This window comes from Loa loa (genome assembly GCF_000183805.2).
Source record: "Loa loa unplaced genomic scaffold supercont3.993, whole genome shotgun sequence".
NCBI classification, from domain to species: Eukaryota; Metazoa; Nematoda; class Chromadorea; order Rhabditida; family Onchocercidae; genus Loa; species Loa loa.
The window spans coordinates 3,490-5,903 of record NW_018109173.1 but is presented as its reverse complement, the minus strand read 5'-3'; the positions used below and the strand labels follow the sequence as shown (position 1 = coordinate 5,903).

General features: G+C 32.9%; 1 protein-coding gene across 1 annotated transcript; it reads right to left on the bottom strand.

Moving 5' to 3' along the window:
• Window positions 1-1,891: 1,891 nt before the first annotated feature.
• LOAG_14652 (hypothetical protein) lies at window positions 1,892-2,109 on the bottom strand (the record flags this gene model as incomplete). The annotated part of the gene is made up of 1 exon (XM_003150146.2): window positions 1,892-2,109. A coding segment is annotated over one exon (216 nt), but the record flags the coding sequence as incomplete, so codon positions are not given.
• Window positions 2,110-2,414: the final 305 nt, after the last annotated feature.

The following is a 2,414-nucleotide window of genomic DNA, read 5'->3' as shown; positions in this document are numbered from 1 at the left end:
CGTCTTGTATCTCCACATCGATACTTCCATAACTCCGCAAGATTTGGATGAAGCGCGGGTAATGTGCGGAATAGTTAATTTACCGAATTCAATTGGTATTTGTCCAGAAATTGGCATAAACGGTGCTGCTATAGCTGACCTGAAACTTCATGATTTCAAATTATACACATTATTCTTTTGAAGCTCTTACAGTATGCAAAACTTTTTCAACTCATCTTCTGTCGGCAAAATATTCCAGTAGTTGAATATCCGAAAATTGATTTAAAATTGTAGATATTCGATTCCGGTGGCTTTTCTTGTCGATTTGTGGAAATAATCGGAAAGACAACAATATATGTTTTACAATAAAAGTTGAAATGAAAAATATTCTGTTCTGTTAATGACAGTGTACGGCCGTTGGGCACACCAATATGGAAAAGGATGTGTAAAATAGTCCGGAAACAAAGAGGACTAAACAAGAAATAACCGGTATATTTGTTATGAACTTGTTGTCGGATTACCGAAATTAAAGCTATGTTCAAATAAAATTCCCACAATATCCAACAGACCGGATGACGAAATCTTGTAAAATTAAAGCAGTTAAGAGGATATAAGCTAACAATGGACTGCATAACACAAAGACGTCTCAGTACCTACACAATAGACAATGCCAAAGGGCTGCCATACTTCCATGATAACCCCGATGGAGCTTACAAAATTCCTACCTAATACCTATATATTAGGAAAATCCCAAACCAGTTTTTACAACGATACATCCTCGCCGCTTTTTCTCCACGACTGGACAGCAAACTACGATATTCTTTCTATTCGCTAAATACATTTCCCGTAACAATCCCCAACTCAACGATCTGTTAACTAACCGACAGTAAATTATTATCGAAGACAACGACAAGGAATTTGTTAGTTGATCATATTGCTTGCTTTTTGTATAACTCATTTATCACTGCTTACCAATTCATCGTGTAATACGTACATATATATTTTAAACCTTCCCTTTTTGTTGTTAACTAATAATAGTTGTTAACTAATAAGTGAAGAATAATATTATATCCCGAATAAAATTTATATCGGTGAGGCCGAATTCAACAGACTAGCTTTCCCGATACTTGTTACAAGCAGTACTTTGCTACTATTTGTTCCCTTTACCCTTTCCATATGTTGCTATTTTGACAAGAATTACACGAAAAAAAATTATGAAAACCTTTCTGGAGTGAAATTTTTTGTGCGAATCATAAATGTGGAAGGAATGCAAAAAAAAATGAAAAATAAATTTTCCTCCCCAATTAAAAATTTTTTTTCTTATATCTATCATCAATGAATGTAAATGTAAAACTTAGCGTTTTTAAAATTTTAACATTTGAATGTTTTGAATTCCAACTAATTTTTTTAATGAAGTTACATTATGATGCCATCGACTACATTAGCAGCGATATGATTGACATCCTCCTATTTGCTAAGTTATATTTTTCAGATTTCGAAGTGGAGCTATATATATATATAAAAATGTTTTAAGTTATGATCGATGTAGAAAGCAAATTAATGATGATAGAATGAAAGTCATAATCACTGCCCCATCGAAAAGCTTTCAATAATTTATTTGCTCCCTCATGTCGTTTCTAATTCTTTCTTAATTTTAAATTAAGTAATAATTGTCCATTTCAAATATTTTTCTTTTGATGTAGTGGTAAGCCTAAGCAATGGCAGAAAAATAGAATTGTAGTCCGGCCTAGCGCGAGACAGATCGTCGCAATTAACGAAATAATTATGCAAATTAATGCGCAGTATGTTCAGATCCATTAATATTCAGTTATCAAACAGATGGAATCGATATTATCAACAATGCTAAATGATAATGATTAAGATCATAATGTTTATTTGCAGAAATAAATACCGCTCATTGCTAATTTGCAGACTGTCAAGCGCAAATTGTGTTTTTTCAGAATCGCATGGCAGATTCTGGCCACTTTTCGATTGAGATTTTGTCGCTACACCTTTGCTGAAATTATCCATTGTCGTTGCTACGACTTGTTGCTCTTCTTCAGCATCACAGAACTTTTTATTGATGTCACTTGACAATTTTTTGGGATTCATTGCTGATGAAAGATCCATTTCGTTTGTATATGCACGTGTTTTGATGTCAGGAACAAATTATGCAAGTCTTCAACGCTTCTGCTTTTATTATTTCAGTGGCTATTTTGGCATCATTTATTAGTATCAGTTGAAAAATGCAAAATTCCTTCATCCATCGTATTTCAAATCAGCTGATGATGATGATATCGTTGCAGTTTAAAGTTGTTTTTGTTAACAGTTTAAAAATGTGCTGTGAGCCATGCTATAAGAAAAGTAAGATGATTTCATACGATTCATAAAGAGTATAGGTATCAAAATAGAAAGTATGGATTTGCATAATTATG